Source organism: Balaenoptera physalus (genome assembly GCF_965194825.1).
Source record: "Balaenoptera physalus genome assembly, chromosome: 19".
In the NCBI taxonomy this organism is placed as follows: Eukaryota; Metazoa; Chordata; class Mammalia; order Artiodactyla; family Balaenopteridae; genus Balaenoptera; species Balaenoptera physalus.
Window position 1 is genome coordinate 40966707 of NC_138900.1, and position 25787 is coordinate 40992493.

Here is a 25787-nt window from a genome sequence, read left to right on the forward strand (position 1 = left end):
GGCCTGTACCGGGAGTGCCAGGCACCCACACCCTCCACCTGCCCAGTGCCCTTCTGTCCTCACGCCCAGGGCCTCCCTCAGAACACCGAGCCGGTGCAGGGATGGGTGCGAGGAGGCCGGGCCGGGCCTGGTGGGGGCCGCGGCGGGGACTCAGGGCAGGCAGGCGGCTACCTGGTAGGCGCCCTCGGCCGCAGCTGCGGCGGCGCCGTGCTGCGCGCTGTGCTCCTGCAGCAGGGCCACGTCCAGGAAGCGCTCGCCGCACCACACGCACTTGAACTGCTGCTCCCGGGCGTGCACGCCCTGGTGCTTGTTGAGGTGCTCACGCTGCTTGAAGGCCTTGTCGCAGTTGGGGCACTTGTAGGGTTTCTCGCCCGTGTGCACCCTCCGGTGCCGCTGCAGGTCGGAGGCGTACTTGAAGCGCTTCTCGCAGTCCGGGCACTTGAGCGGCTTCTCGCGGGCCGGGTCGCAGCGGTGCTGCACGAACTCGGAGGACGAGAAGAAGCGGCGCTCACACAGGGTGCAGCGCAGAGGCTTCTCGGCGGCCGAGCAGTGGGCCAGCTGGTGCTTCTGCAGAGCCGACGCCCGCTTGTAGGCCTTGTTGCACACCGGGCACTTGAAGGGCCGCTCGGCGGCGCCCGGCAGGCACTTGTGCCGCAGCAGCTCGGCCGACTGGTCGAAGCCCTTCTGGCACACGGGGCACTTGAAGAGGGTCTCAAGGGTGTGCACGTGCTGGTGGTAAAGCAGGTGGCTGGGTTGCCCGAAGCCCTTCTCGCACAGACCGCACTTGAAGGGCTCCTCGGTCTTGTGTGTGCGCCGGTGCCGCATCAGCGCGTACTGCTGCTTGAAGCCCATGGGGCACAGGTCGCACTTGAAGGGCCGCTCGGCGCTGTGCGTGCGCTCGTGCTGCCGCAGGTCCGACGGCCGCTTGAAGGCCTTCTGGCACTCGCCGCAGCGGAAGGGCCGCTCCCCGCTGGGCGTGCACGGGTGCTGCAGCAGCTCGGATGACTCCTTGAAGTGCAGCTCGCACACGTTGCAGCGGAACAGGTGGTGCTCGCCCGAGTGCGCGTACATGTGGCGCACCAGGTGCGAGCGGTGCTTGAAGGTCTTCTCGCAAACCGCGCACTTGTACGGCCGCTCCGAGCTGTGCGTGCGCTTGTGGTGCACCAGGTGGGAAGACTGGCTGAAGCTCTTGTCGCACAGCGTGCACTTGTAGGGCTTCTCGCCCGTGTGGATGCGCTCGTGTCGCGAGAGCTCCGACAGGTGCTTGAAGGGCTTCTGGCAGATGGGGCAGCTGTAGGGCTTGTCGGCCTGTTCTGCAGGGGCTACGGCGGGCGGAGGGGGTGCAGGGGGCAGCGAAGGGGCGGCAGTGGCCGCGGGCTCAGCCGCCTCGGCGGGCTTGTATGTCTTCTCGCAGATGGAACATTTCACGAGGCCCCCAGTGCCGCTGTGCGCGCTGTGGTGCTGCGCCAGCGACGTGAGCAGCGAGAAGCCCATCTTGCAGACGCCACAGACAAAAGGCTTCTGTTCGGCCTGCACGCACTGGTGCTCCAGCAGGTCGGTAGCCTGGTGGAAGATCTTGAGACACTGCGTGCACTGGAACGAGCGGTCGTGGCCCGCCAGGCACTGGTGCTCATGCGGGCTGGACAGGTGCGCCAGGTCGTGACCGCACACGCCGCACTTGGGGCCCGGCTCGCCTGCTGGCTGCAGGGGCGCGTGCTGCGGGGGCTGCAGGCCTGGGTCAGGCTGCAGAAGGATGCCATAGACGGCACAGCCCAGGGGGTTCTCAGCTGTGCCTGGGGTCAGTGTGTGCTCCGCCAGGGCCGGCGGTGGTTCTGCGTGGTGTTGAGGCTGCGGCGGCTGCGGCTGCTGCGGCTGCGTCTGCGGCGGCTGCTGCCAGCTTTCCGACATGCTTGGGAAGATGAAACAGGGTTTGGAGAGTAATGGCTTCAGTTTCCCTGCTTAAGGTGACCCACACCAGAGAGAGAAGCTGCCCAGGATCAGGTATGGATGAGGACCTCAGACAAGGCACAGAGAGGGGCTAGTCAGGCGGCCCAAGTCATTAACCAAGACAGACTACAAGGCTCTGCCTACAGGACGGGGGTCTTCGAGGCAGGGTGCCAGCAATGGCAGGGAAGCTCTGCCTTCCCTGATGATTGGTTCTGTAGAGAAGAAAGAAATCGTGAGCTTGAGGCAGGGACATGCAGCTGTTCCCGGGGCCTCTCCCTGATCTGCCTGCACTCGCCACATTGACATAAACCACATCAGGGAAGCGAGAGGGGCTCAGGGCTGGGAGATCTGCTCCCTTCACATGCTACCAAAGAAGTCTGCTGGCGGCTCAGCTCCTCCAGCAAAGGGGACGGTGGCTGTCTCCATGCCCAACCCACCTTCAGTTCCCCATCCCTGGGCCAGGCATCCCAACCTCCCAGCTTACTGTCAACCCTCTTCAATTAGCTGTCTCACGGGTGACAGTCTGGGGTGATCTGTCCACAATACAAAGAAGTCACAAGTTCTGCTCTTGCTCCAAAGAAAGAAGGAGGTGACCAGATAGGGCCCTGGCATCCAAAACAAGAATTTTAGTAACATAACTTTTTTTTTTGCAAAACACTTCTTACTTGGAAGCCCAGTACATAAGACAGATAAAAGTAGAAAGGCTCTGGTTGAGGCCTCCCTGTAGGCCTGCCAGCTTCTCTCCTGTTGCTGAATCTCAACCCAGGACACAACTGCTCATAAGAACAGACTGTGGGTCTAAGAGGCCAGGCCTCCCAGACCTGAGGGCCCCACAGCAAACGGCCTCAGTCAGTCAATATCTAAAACAACTGCATGAAACTGAGGACCATCTCAGAAACCTTCTCCCATCAGGGGCTGGCCCATACCCCTCTCAACTACCCCCCAGGCCCTCCCCCCTGACCATGTGCCTGTTCTCTCTTCACATAAGTGGGATGGCTTTGCAGGGACCTGAGCCAGTGCATGATGGGGGTTAGATGACGGGTCCACAGACCCACACAGCCTAGATGTCCACATAGCAGAAGTTCCCTAGTCTAGTCATCTCCCAGAGCACCAAAACAAGTCCTAAATCCTCTTCATCTGACCGTGTCAAGGCCTGTAGGAAAATGTAAGCAATTTCGAGTTTGCCCCTGCAATGTGGGAAGTAGCATGCTAACCACAGAGTGTTCGTCCCTATCACCTTTCCGGAGAGAACCCTGTTCCCTTGCTCCAAGTCTGTAACGTTTTGGATAATCAATGGAAGGTAAAGACCACCCAGCTCAGGCAAATCTCTAACTCACCACTTTGTGGCAGCATAAGGTAATGACAGCGAGAGGGAACAACTTTTAGAATCAGATGCAACCCACTTTCAGGTTCCCAGCTCTTCTGCCTCTAACATTGAAAAGTTTCTAAGTTTTCTCCCGATGAAAAGAGAAGGAAGGGATGCCTTTACAGGCCAGCCTGGCCTCTAACTGTTCTGCCAAAGAAACATAAGAGTCAGGCTGAAAGCTGTCAACCTCAGCATCTTTCTGGGAAGGGAAGAAGTAAAGAAGCCGCTGCTCTGGGTGGAGGCAGCAGGTTGCATGAGTGAGCAGGTACTGAAGCCTCCCCAGGAAAGAGGGAAGCAGAACTACTCTGAGCGAGGTCTAGGTCAGGCTGCGCCAACCCAACTGTTTTTTTTTTTTTCCGGCATGAATGGCTGCCAGACACAGGGTCCACGGTCCCAGGCCCCCAGCTCAGCTGCCCACCCTGGCCCCCCTCCAGGAAGGTGCGGCCAGAAGCCTCTCTGACCACTCAGGAAAGAGGATGAGAGACTAGGGTGAGGGAAGCAAGCGGAGGCCCCCACCTGCGCCCCACCCCAGCCCTTCCTCTTCCCTGGGAAACCGAATGAAAGCCGATCACCTCCCTGCCGGCACTGCCCGCCGGCCCAGCTGGGCTGCCTCCTGTCAGCCCTCGCCGGGAATGGACAGGCCGCTGCGGCCCGAGGGCCGGCCCCGCGGGCGATTGGGCCCGAGAAAGGCCCCAGGGCTGCAGGCTTGGCCCGGGAGACAGCTGCGCGTCGAGGTCGGCCTGGGCCGCCCAGGAGCTCAGGAGGCCGCCGGGTCGGGCTGGAGGGAGTGGAGGGGCGGCCGGGCCGGCTGGGGAAGGGGTGCGGCGGGCGCGGGAGTGGCGCCCAGCCGCGGCCCCGGGCGCCCAGCCGCTCACCTGCTCCAGGCCGCCCGCGGGGTCAGGCGCAGGGCGAGTGGCGACCGGCTGCTCTCTCAGCCGCCCCTTTATTCCGACTCCATCCGCGGCAGCGCGGCCTACGCGCTCTGCCAATCCCCGGCCTCGCGTAGCGGCGGCGTCCGGCTCGGGGGCGGGAACGGGCTAGCGGCGGCCGGAACCGAGGAAGCGACGTGCGCGGCCGGGATAGCGGGGCCGGGGCGGAGGAGCGCTGGGAGGGCGGGCGGACGGACCGATGGCCTTGCAGAGACCGGCGGACAGGCGGGCGGCGCGGGGGCCAGGGAGGCGGGGCCGGGGGGAGGAGCGGCAGCCTGGGTGGCGGCGGCAGCGGGAGGAGCGGGCGGCGCGGAGCGAGGCCGCCCCCTGCCGGGGACCCCGCGGCCGGGCCGGGTCGGACAGCCGGGCGCGCCGGGCCGGCTCTCCAGTCGCCTGGCCCGCACGCCTCAGCTGACCCAGGGAGGGCGCTGTTTCCGACCACCCTACTCGGCCTTAAGGGAGGGGGCTCCCAGGACCCGGCCCCTGGTCCGACCCATGAACCTGAGAGGAGGGGCCTCCTAGACTCTCTGAACTTCTGGAACTGACCCGCCTCTGACTGTTCAGCTCGCTCTTAGCGGAGGGGACCCCGGAGCTCGGACTTTGGGCCGGCTTGAGTAAGAGGCCCCGGGACCTCTGACCCCGTCCAGACGGCGAGGGCAAGGGCGAGGGCACTAGACTCCGATGAGTCTAGTGCGCTGACCTCTGACCCAGGGACCATCTGCTGCTGGGAGGTCCCGAGCTGCTGCAGACCGAGCAGCGGACAGAGAGCTCAGGGCCGAGAGCGATCTGTTTAATGGGCACACGGAGGATGGCGGTTCCGGTAGGCTCCAGGTAGCGGTCAAACCGCGGCGAGCCAGCAAGCAGCGTGGTCTGGGTGGGTAGCCTCTTTGCTTGAGTCCTGCCGGGCCCCGCCCCAGACCCCGCCCCGAGGCGGTGCTAATCCGGGCCCCGCCCCCAGGAGAGCACTTCCGGCGCAGAGGAATTCCGGGTGTGGTTCGACTGCTGGCGGGCCGGCTGTGCCGTAGCGGAGGGGGTCCCCCATGAGTGCGGCGCCCCTGGTGGGATACAGCAGCAGCGGCTCCGAGGATGAGGCTGAGGCCGGGGCCCGGGTCCGGCCGGGGACTGGAGGCTGCAGTCGGTGAGGAGCGAGGACGACTTTCTGGGGAGGGTGCGGTTAGGCACCCGGACCGGACCCGAGCTTTGGGGTGGTTGGGGAGGGTGCCGGGCTGCTCGCGAGGGACGGAAAAAGGGCACCGGGGGAAAGGAGGATCCGGAGGACAGCGCCCCGGAGTGCCCCCACCCGGCTAGGCCAAGGTTAGGAGGCAGGAAACGTGGGTTCGGGTCCAGCCTCCGCCGCTGGCCCACTCGTCTCCCAGCGCGCACCGCTGTACCACCCTAGGTCAGCTTCCTCATTTGGAGAGTGTTTTCCTTTATCCAGTAAATATTCATTGAGCACCTTCTCTGCGCCAGGCTCGGGACTGGGGACTCAGCAGTGAGCAAAACCATCCACGTCTCCTACTTTGTGCAGCTTCAGTTCTTAATTGCCAAGCCTGGTGCATCCTGAGTGCTTTTCAAGCAGTCTCCCGGTTCATCTCACAATAGCCCTATCAGGTTGCAGTGCACTGTACAGATGAGGAAACTGAGGCCCACAGAGGGCACATGACTTGCCCAAGACCACGGAGCTAGCAAGTGTCACTCCAGCTGAGGCCTGTCCAGTTAGGGCATATGACCTCTGAACCACATATTGCCACTTGCCCCGTTGTTTTCCATGGGGACCACGTTCCCTGCTAAAGTCTGCCTCCGCGAGCCGTTGGGAGACCCCAGTGAGACAGTGTTGGGGAAAGAGCTTTGTTGTTATCTAGAAGCTGCTTACAGCACCTGGTGAGAAATAGACACGCAGACTCACCTGGTACAAGGGGTTACAACTTTCATTGTGTGTACAGAGGTAGAGAATGCTAAGAGGCTAAATGTGCTTGATTTCTTCTTTTCTCTTGCAGGGCCCAGAGCCCCCTTCCCAGCCAGAAGTTGCCAGTACCCGACAGTGTGCTGGACATGTTCCCAGGCGCCGAGGAGAGGCTTGCAGACGATAGCGCAAAACATGGGGGCCGGGTGCGCACCTTTCCCCACGAGCGGGGCAACTGGGCCACCCACGTCTATGTACCATGTGAGTAATGCGTGAGAGGCACTGACAGGTGCCCCTTATGGGAGGAAGCTGGCCCCAACCAGGAGGAAGAAGCCAGAAACCTCTGACACTGGTGGTGGGAAAGAGATTAACTCAACAGAGAGAGAACAAGTTTCAAGAACTAGGGAATTTTTCTGTTAACTTGGTTTCAGGTTTTCTGGTCTTTGTTTTTATATTGGGATATAGTTGATTAACAATGTTGTGATAGTTCCAGGTGTACAGCAAAGTTATTCAGTTATACATATACATGTATCTATTCTTTTTCAAATTCTTTTCCTATTTAGGTTGTTACATAATATTGAGCAGAGTTCCCTGTGCTGTACAGTTCAGATTTGAATTCGTTGCCTGAAATATTTTTTACTAACCCTGTGTATACTGTTCTCCCTGCTCATGAGGATGTGACCAAGGGAGGGTCTAGGGCAGAGTGTCAAGGCCATCCCAGACTGCAGCTGTAGCTGGTACTTTATTTCAAAGAGGGCTGTAGGTGTGCTGGCCTCCAGTCCCACCCCACCCTAGCCCTAATGAGTGAGTGGCAGGCAGAAAATGCCCAGGCTTCAGAGTCGGACCTCACTCCACTACCCACTACTCTGTGTGCCCTTTAGTAAGTTGCTAACTTCTCAGAGCCTCGGTTTCCTCATCTCTAAAATGGGGATAGTAGTAATACCTATCCTCTAGGACTTTTGTGAAGATTAAATCAGATAATCTCTGTCAAGGTCTTAGCACGATACACGGAGAACGTGGTGGCTCTTATTACATTGTGTTAGATCAGGTAAACTCTTGGAACCTCCATTTTCCCATCCACAGAATGAGAATGATTCTCTATACTGCCTACTCCACAGGGCACTTGAGCAAATCGAGTAACTTATTAGTTGTGAGCAGACTATTAACCATGCAGCTCTAGTCACATGTTTGGTTAAAAAAATGAATAATCTGTGAAAATACAGTGGTGGTCCTTGTTGCGTTGTCTTTATGAACAATTAGGAGCATTCTAAATGTCTATCAGGAGATTCTAAATGTCCAATAAATGTCTGATTAAAGAAATGAACTGGTTCTGATTATGGGTTACTGTGGAGCTGTAATCATGAGCTTGATTTAAGTAATGAGAGGAAGGCTGGCCAACATGTAGTGTTATATGGAGAAAGCCAATGGAATAACTGGTATGCCCTCATCTTTTTTAACAAATAAGATATATACGTTAGTACATGCACTGAGAAAAGGCTGGGGAAATAGGCATCACATTTGACAGCCTTTATCTCTAGGGCAGTATCTTGAAAGTGGGCTGTATGTGCCTGGGGAAGGGATCAAGAGGATCCATTAGAGAGAAAAGTATTAAAACCTTTTTATGTATTTCTCTTTATCTCATCTTTTAAAATTTCTGTTGTTCCACGTGTACATTTTATAACACACATAATTTTGCAGTGTAGCACATGTTTGTAATTTATAAATAAATACACATTTATTGCGGGTATGTGTGCGAGCTTGTTTGACTAATGGCCTGTGCAATCACAGTAGTTTGGAGACCACTGCTGTAGGTCATAGGATATCAGGGGCCCCTACTTTCTCTGTCACATATTTCTTTTCTCACTTGAATTCTTTTCAAAGAGCATGTATGTGTTACTTCTATAGCCATAAATGCATCTTAAAGTATTATTCAAAATACATAGACATAGGCTGCTCTCAAAAACCTTTCTCCGCCTTCTGGGCTTCATCCAGCCGCGCCGCCCTGGCTAAGAGAATGGCCCACCCTCTCCACTCCTCCCCTCCAGATGAAGCCAGGGAGGAGTTCCTGGACCTGCTTGACGTGCTGCTGCCCCACGCACAGACACACGTCCCCCGGCTGGTAAGGACGGAGGCCTTCCACCTCAGCCTGTCCCAGAGCGTGGTTCTGCGCCATCACTGGATCCTCCCCTTCGTGCAGGCTCTGAAAGACCGCGTGGCCTCCTTCCAGAGGTGAGTGCCCAGTGCTTCCCTCTGCCCCTCATCTCCCTCCCCTTCAAGGCTCCTCTTCCTGTCCTGAGCTCTTGTGGGGATGGACCTGTGGGATGCATCACCCCTTCAAGCAGGCAAACCTAAAGGTTAGCACACCGAACATCTCCCAGAGCCGCCTGCTGTGCGCTTCCTCCCATGTGCCCTTGGGCGTGCCGCGTAAGCTCTGGAAGCCTCCGAGCCTTGCCTGTGTGCGGGTCAGGGGAGTGGTGGTGGCTGCCTCAGAGGGGACTTGTGAGAGTGAATGAGATCCGGGTACCCTCAACGTGGCACTTGGCGAACGATCAGAGCTCACCCCCACTCTGGTTTTATCTGCCAGCCTAGGCTTTTTTTCCCTTGACTATTTCATACCTCTTCTTTCTACTAGAAATGCCTCTCCTTCTAGACTTGGCCAGATCAAAGCACTGCTCCTTCACTGAGGCTGTCCCAGTTGGTATCTCCTCCAGAATTCCTCAGTCCCAGGGACCCTGCTGTCCTGTGCTCGTCTACACCCCAGTGCTTGTTCCACTCATCCTCATGTCCATATTCAGTCATCCCCATGTCCCATCTCCCACTTGGAGCCCAAGTTCCTGCAGGCCAGGAATGAGGCTGCTCTCTGAATTACCCCACAGCTTTTTTCCAGGTGCTTTGCTCACTGTAGGCATCAAATGGATGTTTGTTGAATGACTGAGCAGGAGAGAGAGAGCCCAGAAATCCTCCTCTGGATCCTCTGAGTGTTGGTTCTAGTAGGAGCCTAAGAAGCCATCCAGGTGGTGGTTTTCTCCTCCTGGTCTTATCTGCAGAGTCCTTTCTTCTAATGAGGTGTCACACAGATCCCTGATGTGTAGCTGTGTAAGAGAGAGAAAAACAGAAGTCTTTTAGCCAAAGCCCCACCCTCGCAGTTCAGGAGGCCCGAGGCCCAGGAATTCCATAGAACTACTCTGCGCCATTGGAGGACTGCCCATTTCATGTAGCCCCTACTCAGGGCCAGAGGAGGAAGGGATTTGCTCCAATTCAGTCAGTTAGCCAGAGACTCAGGACTAAAACTCATCTCTCCACCTAATCCAGCCCCCATCCCTCTTCTTATTGAGTCATATGTATGTTAGTCAGGACCCTCTTGATCGCAGGTGCCAGAAATCCAACCAAAAGTGGCTTAAACAGGGGGAATTTATAGGCTGGTGTAACTAAAATGTTTAGAGGTAGCACTGGCTTCATACATGGGACCGGGAGATGTCAGATGGCACCAAGTCCTTTCCCCTTCTACATGAGAATGCTTCAGTTATCCTGCTTCTAGCTGTGTCCCTGGATAAAGGTGGAATGCCAGCTGTGTTCTCGGGCCACGTCACTTATGGTAAAAATGACTTATTAGCACGTCGTGTCTGGGCTGGGAAGATTGTGAGTGAACTAAGCCCCTCCTGGGAAACCATGGCTTGGGCCTCCCTGCATGCGGTGGTTCTCTACCTGGGCAAGTCCCTTGCTGGAACCTCTGGAAACTTTGCGCAAGGGCTATTACAAGAGATATTGCTCCCCGGGGTGGGTGGGGTGGGTGGATACAGCTTGTTCTCTTGCTCATTTAGGGAACAGCCCCTGGACCACTAGGTTGGCCCTCCCTGGTGCTGCCCTGCTGGTGCAGTGTTTCCTAGCCTGTGTCCTGAAGGAAGCTGGGCCGGGTGGCCTCTTCAAGTTTGACTGGTTGAGCCTAAGACGACCAAGAGTGGGTAGTGCACCTTTGATTCTATGGCTGTGACTGAGGGAATGCTATGCTCTGATTGTCCAGGCCAACTACACACCCCTGGGTGGGGGCACGTTGACCACTCTACCAGCACAAAATGGGAGAGCAGTCCTCCTATATAATATCACCAGGACAAAGGGCGTTGGTTGATGTATTAGTCAGGGTTCTCCAGAAAAACAGAATCAATAAGATGTATACAGATATACATAAGAGGAGATATGTTATAGGTATTGGCTTATGTGGTTATGGAGGCCAAGAAGTCCACTATCTGCCATCTGCAAGGAGAGAACCAGGAAAGCCGGTGGTGTAATTCAATTTGATTCCAAAGTCCTAAAAATTAGGGGGCTGATGGTGTAAGTCCTGGTGTGAGCCTGAAAGCCTGAGTACCAGCAGCGCCAGTGTTGGAGGGCAGGAGAAGATGGACGTCTCAGCTCAGGCAGAGAGGGGGAGTTTGTCCTTCCTCTGCCTTTTTGTTCTATTCATGCCCTCAACAGATTGGATGATGCCCACCCGCCCACATTGGGGAGGGCTGTTTGCTTTACTCAGTTCACCAATTCAAATGCTAATCTTTCCAGAAACACCCTCACAGGCAAACCCAAAGATGTTTTACCAACTATCTGGGCATCCCTTAGCCCAGTCAAGTTGACACATAAAATTAACCGTCTCAAGTCCACCCCTTATCAACTTGACACTTATATGCATCTTCTTAAATCATACTTAATCTCTAAATTAAGACCACAACAAGGTCATAATTCTGCCTAACATGATACAACATCCAGTGTACATCTGAAAATGCATTAATCCCTTCCCCAGAAGAGGAGGTAATCTTCTTGAGCGATACTTTTTACTCTTCTAAACGCCCATAATTTGAATACTATGATGTAAAATTAACAATACTTGAATACTAGAATAAAGTCACTACATCTTAGGTTACATGATAAGGGAATAAGAGAAAAAAACAAAGATATTTGCTCAACATATGTACAGGCAAACCTTGTTTTATCGTGCTTCACATATACTGCATTTTTAACAAACTGAAGGTTTGTGGCAACTCTGCATTGAGCAAATCTGTCAGTGCCATTTTTCCAACAACAGTTGCTCACTTCGTGTCCGTCACGTTTTGGTAATTCTTGCAACATTTCAAGCTTTTTCATTATTGTTATATTTGTTGTAGTGATCTGTGATCAGTGATCTTTGATGTTACTATTGTAATTGTTTTGGGGCGCCAGGAGCCACACCCATATAAGAGGGCAAACTTAATTGATAAATGTGTGTGTTCTGACTGCTCCACCAACCTACCATTCCCCCACATCTCTCTCCCTCCCCTTGGGCCTCCCTATTCCCTGAGATACAACAATGTTGAAATTAATAACCCTACCGCGGCCACTAAGTGTTCAGGTGAAAGAAAGAGTCACACATCTCTCACTTTAAGTCAAAAGCCAAAAATGATTAAGCCTAGTGAGGAAAGGCATGTCAAAAGCAGAGGTAGGCTGAAAGCTGCTAGGTCTCTTGTCCCAGTTAGCCAGGTTGTGAATGCAAAGGAAAAGTTCTTGAACAAAATTGAAGGTGCTACTCCAGTAAACACAAGGATGATAAGAAAGCGTTTTGCTGGTTTGGGGAAAGTTTTAGTGGTCTGGATAGATGATCAAACCAGCCACAACATTCCCTTAGGGCAAAGCCTAATTCAGAGCAAGGCCCTAACCCTCTTCAGTTCTCTGAAGGCTGAGAGAAGTGAGGAAGCTACGGAAGAAAAGTTTGAAGCTAGCAGAGGTTGGTTCATGAAGTATAAGGAAAGAAGCCATTTCTGTAACATAAAAGTGTGAGGTGAAGCAGCAAGTGCTGATGTAGATGCTGCAGCAACTTATCCAGAAGATCTGGCTGAGATAATTCACGAAGGTGGCTACACTAAACAATTGATTTTCAATATATGAAACAGCCTTCTATTGGAAGAAGATGCCATCTAGGACTTTCATAGCCAGAGAGGAGTCAGTGTCTGGCTTCACAGCTTCAAAGGACAGGCTGACTCTCTCCTCAGGGGCTAATACAGCTGGTGACTTTAAATTGAAGCCAATGGTCATTAGCTATTTCAAAAATCCTAGGGCCCTTAAGAATTATGTTAGGTCGACTCTGTCTGTGCTCTATAAATGGAACAACAAAGCCTGGATGACAGCACATCTGTTGACAGCATGGTTTACTGACTATTTTAAGCCCACTGTTGAGACCTACTGCTTAGAAAAAAAAAGATTCTTTTCAAAATATTACTGCTCATTGACAATGCACCTGGTAACCCAAGAGCTCTGATGGAGATGTACAATGGGATCAATGTTGTTTTCATGCTGCTAACACAACATCAGTTCTGCAGCCCATGGATCAAGGAGTAATTTCAACTTTCAGGTCTTATTATTCATAAGTCTTATTATTTAAGAAATACATTTCATCAGGCTGTAGCTGCCATAGATAGTGATTCCTCTGATGGATCTGGGCAAAGTCATTTGAAAACCTTCTGGAAAGGATTCACCCTTCTAGATGCCATTAAGAACATTTGTGATTCATGGGAAGAGGTCAAAATATCAACATACACAGGAGTTTGGAAGAAGTTGATTCCAACCCTCGTGGATGACTTTGAAGGGCTCAAGACTTCAGTGGAGGAAGTAACTGCAGATGTGATGGAAACAGCAAGAGAGCTAGAATTGGAAGTGAAGACTGAAGATGTGACTGAATTGCTGCCATCTCATGATAGAAGTTTAACGGATGAGGAGTTGCTTCTTATGGATGAGCAAAAGAGTGACTTCTTGACATGCAATCTACTCCTGGTAAAGATGTTGTGAAGATTGTTGAAATGACAACAAAAGATTTAGAATGTTCCATAAACTTAGTTGATAAAGCAGTGGCAGGGTTTGAGACGACTGACTCCAATTTTGAAAGAAGTTCTGTGGGTAAAATGCTATCAAACAGCATTGCATTGCATGCTACAGAGAAATTATTCATAAAAGGAAGAATTGATCGATGCGGCAAACTTCATCGTTGGCCTTATTGTCGTCTCATTTTAAGAAATTGCCATCACCACCCAGTCTTCAGCAACCACCACCTTGATCAGTCAGCAGCCACCTACATCGAGGCAAGACCCTCCACCGGCAAAGAGATTATGACTCACTGATGATGGTTAGCATTTTTTAGCAATAAAGTATTTTAAAAATAAGGTATGTACATTGTTTCTTTAGACACAATGCCTTTGTTTAATAGACTACAGTGTAGTATAAACGTAACTTTTATATGCACTGGGAAGCCAGAAAATTGTATGACTCACTTTATCGTGGGGTTCTGGATTCAAACCCGCAATGTCCCTGAGGTGTCCTGTATATATACTCGCAGACGTATTCATAACAAAGTAAGGAGGAAATACTCATGACGATTTTAGTCCTCATTTTTGTAACTGGTCACATGGTCGTAGCTGATATTTACAACTACCTTCCACTACCTAGCTCTCTGTTCCCTTTGCCTTCAGCAAGCACCTCAGATGGTTGTGGTTCTTTACCTGAGGTAGTGACCCAAACCTTCATTCCCGAAGGGTCTGGGCCATTACTAATCCTGCCTGGATTAGGTTGTTGTAGTTTTCCATTGGCCTGAAATCAGTAGGCATGGTAATACTGAAAGATGCCCTAACAGATCTCCTGTATTCCAGATATCCTCTTCCATATCTCCATTGTGAAGTAGTAATCCAATTTCCCCTCAGTAGTCAGGATCAATGACCCCAGCCAACACTGTAACTCTTTTGTCTGTTGATTCAAAGGTACAGGAGCCCAGAGTGGCAAGGTGGCAAGTCTCAACTTCCAGTTCAGTGGAAGCACTATGTCTCCTGGTGGAAGCATTCCTCCCTTGGAACTAAGACCTGTGGGCTAGCAGAGCATGAAGTTGTGGGAACAGGAAGCAAACATTTTGCTAATGCATCACTAGGGCAATGGTGAGTGGTACCACTCCCATTTCTACCCCTTGATTCCTGGCCCCGTGAATCCTGGCTACAAGAGAAACAGCACCATATGTGGCTGCTGATTCAGAGCAGATACAGATATTGTGGGTTCTGTTCCAGAATAAAATAGAGTGAATGACACGAAGTTTTTGGTTTCCCAATGCATATAAAAGTTATGTCTATAAAGTGTACAATAGCATTATGTTTTAAAAAAAAAGGTACATACCTTATTTCAAAAATACTTTATCCTTCATCTCAAAGGGGATATCTCGATATGCCCCACACCATTGGACCTCTAGACATTTCACTGAGGTAGAAGGCCCTGAATTTTATTTGGATTTATTTCCCACCCTCTGACACACAAATGTCTTAGCAATAAGTCTAGAGTAGTTGCCACTTCCTGCTCATTAGGTCCAGTCAACATAATGTCATCAGTGTACTGGAGCAGTGTGATATCTAGTGGAAGGGAAAGGTGAGCAAACCCTCTACAGTAAATTAGGACGTAGGGCTGGAGGATGCTGTAGCCCTGAGGTAGGACAGTGAAGGTGCACTGCTGGCCTGAAAGTAAACTGCTTCTGGTCCTTATGGACAGGGATGGAGGGAAATGTATTTGCCAAATCAATAGCTGCAAACCAGGAACCAGGGGATGTGTTAAGTTGCTCAAGTAATGAAACCACATCTGGAAGAGCAGCTGCAATTGGAGCCACCACCTCCAATCGTCAGTTTATGATCATCCACTGTCATCCTCCACGATCCATCTGTCTTCTGCACAGACAGGATGGGAGTTGAATGGAGATGTGGGAGTCACCACCCCTGCATCTCTCAAGTCCTTGATGGTGGCACTGACCTCTGCAGTCCCTCCAGGGATGCGGTATTGCTTTTCATTTACCATTTTTCTAGGTAGAGGCAGCCCTAATAGCTTGCACTTGGCCTTTCCCACCGTAATAGCCCTCACTCCACAGGTGAGAGAATCAGTGTGGGGATGGATTCTGCCCATTGCTGAGTATGTCTCTTCCAATTATACATTCTGGAACTGCAGAAATAACCACAGGATGGGTTTGGGGACCCACTGGGCCCACTGTGAGATGGACTTGAGCTACAGCTCCATTGATCACCTGACCTCCATTAACCCCTACTCCGAGTGATGAGCCACAGTGACATTTTTGGTCTCCAGGAATTCGTGTCATTTCAGAGCCAATGTCCAGTAGTTCCCGAAAGCCTGGTTATTTCCTTTTCCCCAGTGCGCAGTTACCCTGGTAAAATGGCATAGGTCCCTTTGGGGAAGGCTGGGAGAAAGATCAACAGTATAAATTTGTAGTAGTGTACCAGGGTCCTTCCTCAAGGGGACCCGACCTCCCCTTCATTCAAGCGGCTCTGGGTCTGTGAACTGGCTCCATTCTGGGAATTGAGGGGCCATGACTCTGCCTTTATGATTCAAGTTAGACTTTGGCTCACTTGGCCTAGAACTTTTCTGCTTATACAGATGAAGGAAGAATTTAGTAGGCTTCCTATCTATGTCACTTCTAGAAACAGCCAACGCCCTATGTCTGCACAAGTCAGACTATTCTGATTGCTGCTTCGACTCCGCTGTCCTTTACGGTAACTACACCCACCTTGCGGGCCAGGTATTTCCAGTTCACTCACTGTGGGCCACCTTTTGGTCCGTGTTTCAGCCATCTAACCAAACAGACCCCTTTCCAACTCCCGGAGCTGCAGCATTACATGCCGAATCTCTGCTTAGCAAGCCCATATCCGTAAATTCAGCCTGATCCCACTTTTGATCCTTCCGTCATTACCCCCACACCTTTTTTTTTTTTTTTTAATATTCACTTATTTTTATTTTTGGCTGTGTCGGGTCTTAGTCGCGGCATGCAGGATCTTTCATTGTGGCGCACAGGCTTCTCTCTAGTTGTGGCGTGCAGGTTCAGTAGCCCTGCAGCATGTGGGATCCTAGTTTCCCGACCAGGGATTGAACCCGCGTCCCCTGCATTGGAAGGCGGATTCTTAACCACTGGACCACCAGGAAAGTCCCACCCCACACCTTTAATATCCATTCCCACACACGTTCCTTGGATTTCTGCTTGTATATATTAGGAAACTCAAATAGTTCTGCAGTGTAGCACATCTCCTCGTGGGCCACACATCGTACCTCACCTTTAGGGGGTCTGCTGGGACTTGAGTCTAGTTATAGGTCTAGACGCAAAGAGGGGTGTTGGAGGTGGGTCCTGAGGGGACTCAGCATTTTCTTGGCATCTGCCTCAGGGGAGGCCATTACCATTTCCTCAGGCAATGCAGGGTTAATCCCCTCAGATAGAGGTGGGAAGGTCCATAACACCAGTGGGGGGAGGACCCTTTCACTGCGTCCAAGAAGACTCATCAGAATTTAAGGGCCCGGGCTTCCCTGGTGGTGCAGTGGTTAAGAATCCGCCTGCCAATGCAGGGGACACGGGTTCGAGCCCTGGTCCAGGAAGATGCCACATGCCGCGGAGCAACTAAGCCTGTGTGCCACAACTACTGAGCCTGTGCTCTAGAGCCCGCGAGCCACAACTACTGAGCCCGCGAGCCACAACTACTGAAGCCCACGCACCTAGAGCCCATGCTCCGCAACAGGAGAGGCCACCGCAATGAGAAGCCCGTGCACCGCAAGGAAGAGTAGCCCCCGCTCACCGCAACTAGAGAAAGCCTGCACGCAGCAACGAAGACCCGACACAGCCAAAAATTAAATAAATAAATTAAAAAAAAAAAAAGAATTTAAGGGCTCAATACGCCCAGCTTCATCAGAGTTTCCCACAAGTCCCCATACTTTCCCAATCAGTGCCCTCACTTTAACTGTAAAATCCTGCTTGTTCGAGGAGTTCAACTTGTGTTATAATTCAGCAAATGGCAGGATAAGGTTCCGGGTTTGATTTTCAGCAATTTCAGCCCTGCAGCTACAGGGAATCAAGGTCTCCTTTAGGGCACACCGAGAAGCTCTTAGGTCCTTTATGCTAGAGTTGGGAATTCAATACCCTGAGCTCATCTTTTTATTTTACTACTTTGTCCAGCAACATTAGGAGCAACCAACCAACATCATTATATTCCTTAGTTTTCCAAAAATGTTCGCAAGTATCATATAGGGTCACTTAGCTCCTTGCTTCTAATAAATGGCTGATGAGGGGTATCAAGGAAGACATTTTCACATCTCTATAAACAGTTCGTGCGTGGACTCTCAGTGCTCTCTTTACTACTGGAGATAGAGTCATTAGCGTCTTTGAATCTAATCAGATTAGAGAGCGAATTCCAGGAACCCCAGAACCAATTCAGAAAACTCATCCTTAAAATTCTGTTCCTCTAGAACCATTCTCAGTGCCAAAATCTGTATTAGGGTTCCCCAGAAAAACAGAACCAATAGAATAGAGAGAGAAATAGAGATATGAGGAAATGCATTGTATGAATTGGTTCACGCAGTTATGAAGGTCAGGTCCCAAATCTGCCAGCAGCAAGCTGGGGAACCAGGAAAGCCAGTGGTGTCATTCAGCATGAGTCCAAAGGCCTGAGCACCAGGGAGGGGTGGGGGCACTGGTGGCATAATGACTGATATGAGCCTGAAAGCCTAAGAACCAAGGACCCCAACGTCCAAGGGCAGGAGAAGCTGGAAGTCTCCGTTCCAGCAGAGAGAGCGTGCATTTGCCCTTCCTCTGCCTTTTTGTTCTATTCTGAAAAGTTGGATGATGCCCACCCACACTGGAGAGGGCAGTTTGCTCTACTCAGTTCACCAATTCAAATGCTAATCTTTCTGGAAACACCCTCACAGACACCCCAGAAATAATGTTTTACCAGCTATCTGGGCAACCCTTAGTCCAGTCAAGTCAATGCATAAAATTACCCTTTATAGTTGGGTGCAAACACCCCATGTCCACTCCAGGACATTCGGCAGGTGCTCTACACTTAACCAAGCTCCTGCTGGTTCTATCACCCCTTACATTTTCCCCAGAAGGGATGCACTAGGAGGCTGAAGGCTGACAGGAAAGCCAAAAGTGAACTGACTTCGTGCCCTTGGACAAGTTGTGAGGTTCTAACCGGCAAGCTGGGTTGTTGTGTTCCCTCAGATGAGGGTGAGAGCTTGGCCTGGAGCCTGTAAAATGAGTGTTTCCTGTAATGGGATTTGCCAAGTTGGTCCAGGAAGGGCAGGAAGCCAGTTTGTCCCTCTGAGATCACCTAGTGTCCCAGAGAACACAGGCGGAACCAGCCAGAGTCAGAGCACTTACCTGGCCGAACTTGATGGTCCCCGTGTAACTGATCTGAGAGGTGGGTGACTGGGTATTTCTGCCCCGATCTCACAGCAACAGAGACCCCTCACTAAAGCATCAGGTGAGAGTAAGGGCTCTGGAATCAGGCAGATTGAAGTTCAAATTGTGACTCACCAAATTCAGCCTCACCAAGCTTCAGTCTCTGTGTCTGTAAAATGGGTGCCATTATAGCACCTGCCTCACAGAGTTGTATGAGGATCCCCAAGCTCAGCCCAGGCACACGGAAATGTTCTTGTTGTTGCTTAGACTGGATCAGAATTGTCTTTTGTTAACCTGCAAAGAAAACAACTGGCTCTTAAGTGATCTACTATCACCGACCTGATGACTTTCTCAGTTCCCATCAGTAAAGCTGAGGTAGTCTCAAATCGCTTATTGGAATCGACTGCTCTTAATAAAGTAAAATTTTTGCTAGCATCTGAGTGAAGCTATGTGTTACCTAGACTGGGTGATTAGTTAAGGTCTTGCCCAGCTCTAATATTTTAGGGTTCAGTTTACCACCAGTATAATAGGGTGACAATACTAAATGTGAAATGAGTTAACTGTATTTTCAAAGTGATGTTTTTTAATAGAAACTATTTTCTCTGATTTTTTTCCTTATTATTCTTCCTGAAATGTGGTCCTTCTCCTAAATTTCAGATTCTGCTTTACTGCCGACCGGGTAAAGATTTACACCAATCAAGAGAAGACCAGGTGGGTCTCCCCACTCTGCCCCCAGTTGTTTCCAGAAGAGGATTCTTTGGAGTAAAGACTTGAGGGGGCCTTGTCTCTCTCAGTTTTTTGTGTGTTTGTGTTTTAACCGGCCCTATGACTACAAAGGCAGCTGTTCCCAAATCTGAACCTTTCATTAAGAAAAATAACTCAGGGAGCATGGGAGGAGGAGCAGAGGTAGAGAACAGCACCTTGGTTTAGTGGGAAAAGCCTGAGACTCAAAGAAAACCTGGGTGCCTGCCCAGCTCTGTCTGCAATTTAACGTTGAGCTCATACCTTCAACCTCTGTGACCTGCCATTTCCAAGCTGTCACATCATCCATCACATCCTGTCACATTTCCAAGCATCCATCACTGGGCAGTTGTGAAGCTCAGATGAACCAAACAAGTTTTATAAAAGCATTCAAGGATGAGATGAACATAAGAAGAAACTGTTGTTATCAAGGCTTCAAAGCAAGCCTCCCTGTCAGATCTGCTCACTGGATCTGAGCTGCCTTCTGCTCTCAGCACCTCTAAGAAGAGGACTCATTTGCTCATTCGTTCTATGCTGCACAAATTTGTTAAACACCGCCTGGTGCCAGGCACTTGCTGTACACTACAGATCAGCAGTGAAAAGGTCGGCATAGTCCCTGCTCTGTGGGATCTCACATTCTGCAGGGGAGACAGACAATAAACAAGGAAATGAGATCGTTAATAACTATCGCGTGAAACGATAGTCTGGAGCAAGCGGCCAAGGAGGGCGCTAGCAAGGTGGCATTTGCTGGCGACATGAGGACAAGAAGGAATCAGCCTTGGGAAGAGCTGCCCCAAGAGCCTCCAAGCAGAGGACACAGCCAAGGAGGTGACTCTGAGGAGGAAAGAGCCTGGCATGTTGGAGGAGGCCAGTGAAGCAGAACTTGGGGAGCACGTGGGAAAGTGTGAGGAGACGAGTCAGGCAGGGTTAACTCCTGCAGGGCCTTCAAGGTCAAGGTCAGGAGTTTGGATTTTCAGTGTCACAGAAGCCATTGGAGGGATCTAAGCAGAGACGTGATCCAATTTACATTTGTAAACATCAGTCCGGCGCTATCATGTCTGTGTCTGTGGCTCCTGAGTGGAGAAAAGATACAAAAGAGCGAGGTTGGATGCAGGGAGAGCAGACAGGAGACAGGTGAGGCGCCAGTGGTGGCCTGGCTTAGGGCGATGGCAGTGGAAGAGCCAAGAAGCAGACCCATTCCCGATATACTGGAGGTAGAATCAACTGGAATTACCAGTGGGTTGGGTCTGTGCACAGTAAGGGGAAGAATCAAAGTAGATTCCTGGGTTTGAGGTTTGGACAGCTAGGTAAATATAGATAAATGGCCCCATTGTCCGTGATGGGAAACACCTGTGGGAGGAAGATGAGACGTTCTGCTTTGTACCTGGTGGATTTTGCCGCCTATGAGACCCCCGGGTGGAAGAGTCGCATACACAATTGGGTATACAGGAGAGGTGCCAGCCGGAGATAGAAATGTGGGAGCCATCGGGCTGTGTGATATTGAAAGCAGGGCTGGGTGAGATCAGCCTGCTGGGGAGGGCAGGCGGAGCCAGCTCTGCAGCCCCTGACCATTTAGAGGCTGGAAAGAAGAGAGGGCGGCAGAGGAGACTGAACAGGAGGCCAGAGGTGGGGTCACACCAGGACGGTGTGATGGGTGGTCTCTTGGAAGCCAAGAGAAAAAAGGGCTTCAGGGAGGGAGGAGTCAGCTGTGTCAGATCCTGCGGAGCGGCCAAGGTGAGGACAGAGAAGTATCTGAGTTCAGGAACACAGAGGTGGTTGGCAGCTTTGACGGGAGCGGTTCCTGGCCGAGTGGACTGAAGATGGGCGGGGAGGCGTGAGAGACAGCCGAGGGAGACAAATCATCGGAACGCAAGTTTTGGAATGCAAGTTTTACCGGGAATGGGATGGGGGCTGGCTGAGGGTGTGGGTTCAAGAAAGGGGTTTTAGAGATGAGAGGGTGCGGACGGGAGGGAGCCGGTGCCAGAGAGGGAAGCCCTGGAGAAAGAGTCCGACATGGGAGCGATGCCGGCGAGCCTGGGCGAGCCTGGGCCCCGCAGCCTGGGGGTCCGTAGACTTGGCAGCGGCGGATGAAGACGGCCCTGCTAGGGTTCTTAGACCCTGGGGAAGGAGGGGAGATGTGCGATTAGAGCCGGGGAAGGATGGAGAGCCAGCTCGGAGAGCGGGGAAGCGAACTGAACTCACGGCCCAGACCTCCCTCCCGGCCTTCCTCTGTCGCATCCTCTGCCCCCTCGCGGATGGTTTCTGTTCTCAGAGGCTGTGTCTCATGCCCGTGTGGTCTCCACCTCTGTCTCCCCCCAGGACCTTTGTTGGACTCGAGGTCACCTCGGGACACACCCAGTTCCTGGACCTGGTTTCCGAGGTGGACAGGGTCATGGAGGAGTTTGACCTCACCACTTTCTACCAGGTAATCAGCAGTGTCTTTTTCTCTCCACTGACCCATCTCTAATAGGAATAAAATCAGCCTTAAAGAAACCCTTGTTAGAGGCAAACCGAAGAGCCCTCCAGAACTTGCCCGTGGGAAGTGTCCATTCGGCCAGCCCTCAGAGGACACACAACCCTGGGGAGTTGAGGGTCTGAGGTGTAGTCGGATGCAGCCCAGCGGAAGTCCAACATTTCTTACAAATCTTCTGTTATCTCTTCAATATGCATGAGATCTATGTCTTCTACTCTATAATGTATCCATGTTTATTTTTATATTTTTTAGGAAGTAGTTTTCCCCAATACTTTTTAGTCACGTTGACACTCCAGGTAGAGTTGCAGCTTCGCATACCTTCCTGTGCCTTGCCCCGTGCCCTCCAGGGGAACTTGAACTCCAAGTCGAATATCAAGGCTTTAAAGGGCCAGTAATTTTGCTTGATATATTCTTTTAAAATCATGCTGAGAGATATAAGGATGAATTTGATTGGAGATAATTTATAGTTTTATAATTTTAGACATTTTGGTTTTTGTTCATCTTAAAAAGTATGTCATCTCTTGAAATGTTTTTGATCAGAAAACATTAAATCTGGGACATGTGTTCTCTTCCACATCCCAGAGGTAATGATTCTCTATGATATGTAAAGGAGAGCCTCTGAGAACAGGACTGTCTTAGCTCAGGCTGCCATAACCAGATACCATAGACTGGATGACTTACACAATAGAAATTTACTTTCTCAGGCTTCCCTGGTGGTGCAGTGGTTAAGAACCCACCTGCCAATGCAGGGGACACGGGTTCAAGCCCTGGTCCGGTAAGATCCCACATGCCACGGAGCAAAAAAGCCCGAGCACCACAACCATTGAAGCCCACGCACTTCGAGCCTGTGCTCCGCAACAAGAGAAGCCACCGTGATGAGAAGCCCGCGCACTGCAACGAAGAGTAGCCCCCGCTTGCTGCAACTAGAGAAAGCCCACGCACAGCAACAAAGACCCAATGCAACCAAAAATAATTAATTAATTAATTTTAAAAAGAGAAAAGAAAAAAAAAGAAATTTACTTTCTCACAGTTCTGGAGGCTAGACGTCCAAAACCAAGGTGCCATCACGGTCAGTTTCTGTTGAGGCCTCTCTTCCTGGCTTGTAGATGGCCATCTTCTCACTGTGTCCTCACGTGATGGAAAGAAAGAGGAAGCAGCTCTCTGCCATCTCTTATATGGGCACTAATTCCATCATGAGGGCCCACCTTTAGGACCTCATCTAAACCTAATTACCTCCCAAAGGCCCCTTCTCCAAATACCATCACACTGGGGGTTAAGGCTTCAATATATGAATTTGGGGGACACAGTTCAGTCCATAGCAGGGACCAACCCATGGCTATTTTATCTGTCTGTGGAGGGTGCTTGGGATCAACACTGAGGATCTAGTGTCCCATGAATCAGGTCAGGGATGCAGCAGGGATACCGTGACAACTCTGTCACAGAGCTGCTGTGATGTCTGAGCCTACCATGACATCCAGGTGACCGCCTGTCTCCCCGCCGTTCCTCTGCAGGACCCCTCATTCCACGTCAGTCTGGCCTGGTGCGTGGGTGATGCACGTCTCCAGCTGGAAGGGCAGTGCCTGCGGGAACTACAGGTGAATTCCCAGGGCAGGAGCATGGAAGGTGCTGAACTCCAGAAGCTGGGGGGTGGAGGGGAGCTGACAGGCGCTGAGGATTAGGCGTGCAAACCTGAATCCTGGCATAGGAAATACCTGGTATAACTGGAGACCCCAGCACCTTACCCTGCTCCTCACAGTGCGGTCCCAGACCACCTGGGAACTTATTAGCAACACTCACTCCCAAGCCCCAATCCAGATCTAAGAAATCAGAATTTAACAAGATCTCTAGGGATTTGTGTGCACGTTAAAATTTGAGAAGCCCTGCCCTAGAACACTAATCTGAGAGGATGCTGCGGGCCTCCCCTGAAGTCCTAGATCCTCACCCAGAGGTCAAAGGCTCAGGTGCTCCCAGGGGCCTGGCAGGTGCTGGAAATGAGTGAAACGCACCAGGTCTAAAGAACGTCCACCCTCACAGCCTTTCTCGTATTGTGATAAGTAGGGGATATCTTTCACTTTCCTGTCAGTGCCCTCAGAGGAGCCGGTACTCACCCCTGGTGCAGGCAGTTGCCATGCAGGAATGTGGACCTCGTGTTGCAAGCACTTCTGTTTTTCAAGAGAAGCGAGAAATCTTAATTTTTGTGGGTAATCCCTCTATTTTCAAATGTTGGGAACCAATGTATTTTTTAAGAAAACATTTTGCGAGCCAAACAACACATGTGCAGACGGGACACAGCCTGTGGGCCATCATCAGGTAGCCACATCTGCTCTTGGTCTAATCATTCTGGAGGCAGCAAGGAGCTCCGGTCTCGGGCTCCAGTAGACCCAGGCCCCAAGCCTGGTTTTATTGGATTCTGTGGTCCAGGGCTCTGAGCATCCATTTCCTTATCTGCAAAGTTGGGATGATAGGACTGACCTCACAAGACTGCAGAGCTGATTAGACAAGGTAACCTGGAGAGCCTGGCGCCTGCGTGGCCCTCAGCCTGCCCTGAGCAGGCCTAACCTCTGAAGGATTTCAGTAGGCTGGCTTTGTTTGCAGTGCCCTCTGGGTCCCTGATTCCCCTTAATGTGACGGTGCTCTCCTGGTTTAAGGAAATCGTGGGTGAGTTTGAAGACTCTGAGATGTTGCTGCGTGCACACGCCGAGCAGATCCGCTGCAAGTCTGGGAACAAATTCTTCTCGATGCCTCTGAAGTGAGCACCAGAGGCCCTTGTTGTCTTGGGCCCCTCCCTCTGCAGCCAGGCAGAGATGGAGGAACCCACTCGGACTGATGGGGATGCTGCCAGCCCCGCCACTGGGAGGCCCGGCCAAAGGTGCAGTCGCTCCTGGTCCTCCCCGGGAGCTGGTTCTCTTTTGGCCCTTTTGGGTTGCAGGTTGGGTGCTGCTGCGTTGCGATCATTCCCAGAAATCACCAGTAGAGGGCAGCCAGGGCTTCCTAGTTCTAGGTCTGTGGTGGTTATGCCAAAAACAAGACACAACAAAAGATGGGGGGTCACCTGGTGAGCCCACCCAGACTCAGCCTGAATCCCCACTGTAGTCCCTCCAACAAATGGCCGCTTCCCCACAGCCCCGTGAGCTGTCTGCATTTTGATGCCATTGGCCCCAGACGAGGAGTTGTGTAAGCCATCATGCCCTGGCTCATCTCTGCTCAAGCCTGACATAGCGTGCTTCCACGGGCCTGTCATCCTCCCTCCTTGACACGGTGTCGCTTTTATTTATTTGTTTTTAGTCTCACCCCCTCCTATGCCAGCGGAGGCCATTTCAGGGCCAAGGCCCAGGGTGCTAATTTGTGGTTTAGCATCAGTTTTCTCCATTCCTTCCTCCCACTCAACCCCAGCCAGGTGCCTGGGGAGACTTGAGCAGATGTTTCATCTTGGCCTGACTGGTGGCTTTAAGCCAGGCCTCCAATGCTCTGTGACCTCTGGCTTCCCATCAGCTTCCCAAAGAAGCAGAGAGGAGCCTTCACCAGGCAGAGTTCTCTTTCTGCTGCCTCCAGCTGCCTGCTGTGGCCTGCAGGAATCCCCAGGGGATGCCGAGGAAAGGCCAGGGGCTGCACAGAGGTTTTTGTTTTTCTTCGAGCCCTCACGGGAGCAAAGGACCAGTCCTCTCCAGTTGTCATCTGATTTCTAGTGATGGAGGAAGAGACACTTTGATGTTTTAGTTTTAAATTAGGTTCAGCAAATAAAAATTGCAATTCTTATTTTGGATTTTGTTTTGGATCACTTCTCTTCAACTAGGTGCAAAGATGACTTTCCTCTGCCCCCACCTTCCCCAGCCTGCTTCACAGTTTGGCGGTACTCTCGGCAGTCTCTGTTACAACGTCTAAGGTGGCCGGGAGAGGCCTTAACGATGCCTCAGTACAGGGTGGGGTCACCCGGCCTGCCAGGCCTGCTGGCCAGAGGGTCGCACACACCGCACCTAGACCAGAGCGTAAGCACAGACATTTAGACGCAATCCTGCTATGACACTTCTGAGTCCTTTCTAGGACCCTCTCAGCTGTTCCTCCCAAGAACCCCCTGAAAAGTAAACTGGGTTGGAATGATTATTCTGCTTTTCCAGAAAAGCTGGTTCCATGACTTGCCTTGGGTCACATGAGAAATCAGGTAAGGCCCTAACCTCAATGCTGCCCTTTGCAGCCTGCCAGGCCTGCTCTCCCGTACT

At 51.6% G+C, this 25787-nt stretch overlaps 2 protein-coding genes and 1 long non-coding RNA gene across 9 annotated transcripts; 1 reads left to right on the forward strand and 2 right to left on the reverse strand.

Annotated features, from left to right (window-relative positions):
- Positions 1-16: 16 nt before the first annotated feature.
- Positions 17-2861, reverse strand: ZNF319 (zinc finger protein 319). The gene is made up of 2 exons (XM_082439491.1): positions 2432-2861; positions 17-2159 (listed from the first exon to the last, which is right to left on the reverse strand). The coding sequence occupies exon 2, from the start codon at positions 1906-1908 to the stop codon at positions 151-153; it is 1758 nt and encodes a 585-aa protein (XP_082295617.1). The 5' UTR covers positions 1909-2159; positions 2432-2861; the 3' UTR covers positions 17-150.
- A 2383-nt stretch (positions 2862-5244) lies between these two features.
- Positions 5245-25326, forward strand: USB1 (U6 snRNA biogenesis phosphodiesterase 1). 7 transcript variants are annotated; one of them, XM_082439515.1, is made up of 8 exons: positions 5245-5380; positions 6240-6406; positions 8191-8374; positions 19014-19067; positions 21417-21522; positions 23082-23165; positions 24219-24319; positions 24964-25326. In XM_082439515.1, exons 1-8 carry the CDS (start codon positions 5283-5285, stop codon positions 24983-24985), a joined length of 816 nt encoding a protein of 271 aa, XP_082295641.1. In that variant the 5' UTR covers positions 5245-5282; the 3' UTR covers positions 24986-25326. The 7 variants fall into 7 exon arrangements, with proteins under 7 accessions (XP_082295641.1, XP_082295644.1, XP_082295645.1 ...); XM_082439518.1 differs by lacking the exon at positions 24219-24319; XM_082439519.1 differs by lacking the exon at positions 23082-23165.
- Positions 8382-23073, reverse strand: LOC309649487. Its single transcript, XR_014257142.1, has 3 exons — positions 22591-23073; positions 18492-18650; positions 8382-9237 (listed from the first exon to the last, which is right to left on the reverse strand). It is a non-coding gene; the product is annotated as an uncharacterized lncRNA (long non-coding RNA).
- Positions 25327-25787: the final 461 nt, after the last annotated feature.

What these genes read in the sequence shown, in the direction of transcription:
- ZNF319 (XM_082439491.1), bottom strand. Translation starts at nt 1,908, where the DNA reads ATGTCGGAAAGCTGGCAGCAGCCGCCGCAGACGCAGCCGCAGCAGCCG.
- USB1 (XM_082439515.1), top strand. Translation starts at nt 5,283, where the DNA reads ATGAGTGCGGCGCCCCTGGTGGGATACAGCAGCAGCGGCTCCGAGGAT. An exon ending in CACCCACGTCTATGTACCAT is followed by an intron (nt 6,407 to 8,190) that starts GTGAGTAATGCG and finishes CCTCCCCTCCAG; the next exon opens with ATGAAGCCAGGGAGGAGTTC. An exon ending in ACCAATCAAGAGAAGACCAG is followed by an intron (nt 19,068 to 21,416) that starts GTGGGTCTCCCC and finishes GTCTCCCCCCAG; the next exon opens with GACCTTTGTTGGACTCGAGG.